At 39.2% G+C, this 1506-nt stretch overlaps 1 protein-coding gene across 1 annotated transcript; it reads right to left on the reverse strand.

Moving 5' to 3' along the window:
* Window positions 1-396: 396 nt before the first annotated feature.
* Window positions 397-1175, reverse strand: LOC108355994 (U6 snRNA-associated Sm-like protein LSm4). Its single transcript, XM_017607127.1, has one exon. It carries the CDS (start codon window positions 1059-1061, stop codon window positions 624-626), a length of 438 nt encoding a protein of 145 aa, XP_017462616.1. The 5' UTR covers window positions 1062-1175; the 3' UTR covers window positions 397-623.
* Window positions 1176-1506: the final 331 nt, after the last annotated feature.

Raw genomic sequence — 1506 nt, forward strand, 5'->3', positions numbered from 1 at the left:
ATTGAGGTGAGTATAACGGTATATTTCTTTTTTAAATTTGGGAATCGAAGCTATTCTGCATTTATGCTCAAATTTTGCTCAACTTCTGAAATTGGACAGAAATGCAACTCTGAAAAATCACGCACGTAAATTTATTTCGGTTACTCAAATGTGAAGAACTTGCGTGCGTGCGTAGAAAAATTCACGCCGGTAATATTAGGTTGGCCCGTTAGACGTACCTCGGCGAAAATCTAAATTCGCCATCAACACCACCTTGTATAAATTCGCCTTGATCGTGCGTATGAAATTTTTGAGTCCTCGCCGCAAAAGTGAAAACAAAATACACGTATATTTTGTTATTGGCGTGCCGATACCACCTTATTGAATACTCCTTGGAATTAACAAAAACTATACCGCAACGTTAGATAGAAACTTTATTTTTGATGCAAATTAAATTTTTTACTCAGAATAAGTCCATCAAGCATATGGACACTTAAAGAAGTCATTTTCTGTTCTTGTTAGTGGTGGTCTGGTAATACTAAAGCGAATTAACAAAAACTACCGCAACGTTAGAAACTTTATTTTTGATGCAAATAAAATTTTTTTCAGAATAAATCCATCAAGCATGTGGACACTTAAAGAAGTCATTTTCTGTTCTTGTTAGTGGTGGAGGGATGCGATAGATGCGAATTCGGGGCGCGTTGAACAGGTTTTACACCATTAGGTTGGGCATTCTTATACCTTGGTCGAATTTGGCTTCTAAGGTTTTGATTTTGTGCTCCAGAACCTATACGCCCTTTATTGATTTCCATGCGATTTCGCGCTTTAATATGTGCATCATCCTTTACCATGTCAATAACTTCATCGGGAATTCGTAAATATTTGATCGTACTTCCTCGCACATAGCATTCAGGCATACGCCAAAACCTGTCTCCATCCTTTGATGTACAAATAACATCGCGAAGATTTATGTTCATCCATGAATCACAGCTCACCAAGTGTCCATTATAGGTTTCTCCATTTTTCAATTCAACCAGCATTGGATGGCTCTGAGCGGTCTTAAGTAAAGTTAAGGGTAGCATTAAACTTGTATTTCTCTACTTTTTAATATGTGTATCCCGTTTATTATTTTCAATTGACTAGACATGTTGGAAACTAGAGGTGGCAAATTATCGATGGCACTATCGATAGTATGGTTGGGACATCACTATCGCAACTATCGATGGCGACCACTATCGGCCATATTGAAATTCGATACTATCGAGGAATTGCAATATATATGTATGATTTGGGAAACTTTCCATTATGGCCGTTCGTTAATGGTGCGGTGGGCGAAGGGGAAGTGGGCGTGGCACCTCCATCCGACCTTTTTGGAGAGGGCATGAACCGCCATTGACAAAAATGTAACCCACGACCACCTAGGCCCTTATGGTTCCCTACGGACCCCTTACAAAAATAGCCAAAAATCGCAATTTTTACTTGCGTCCACAGTATTTTTGCATAGAATACCTTTCTGCGTAGGGGGCC

The sequence above is a fragment of the Rhagoletis zephyria genome, unplaced genomic scaffold (assembly GCF_001687245.7).
Source record: "Rhagoletis zephyria isolate East Lansing unplaced genomic scaffold, Rhagoletis_zephyria_1.1 Rzeph_scaffold_00169, whole genome shotgun sequence".
In the NCBI taxonomy this organism is placed as follows: Eukaryota; Metazoa; Arthropoda; class Insecta; order Diptera; family Tephritidae; genus Rhagoletis; species Rhagoletis zephyria.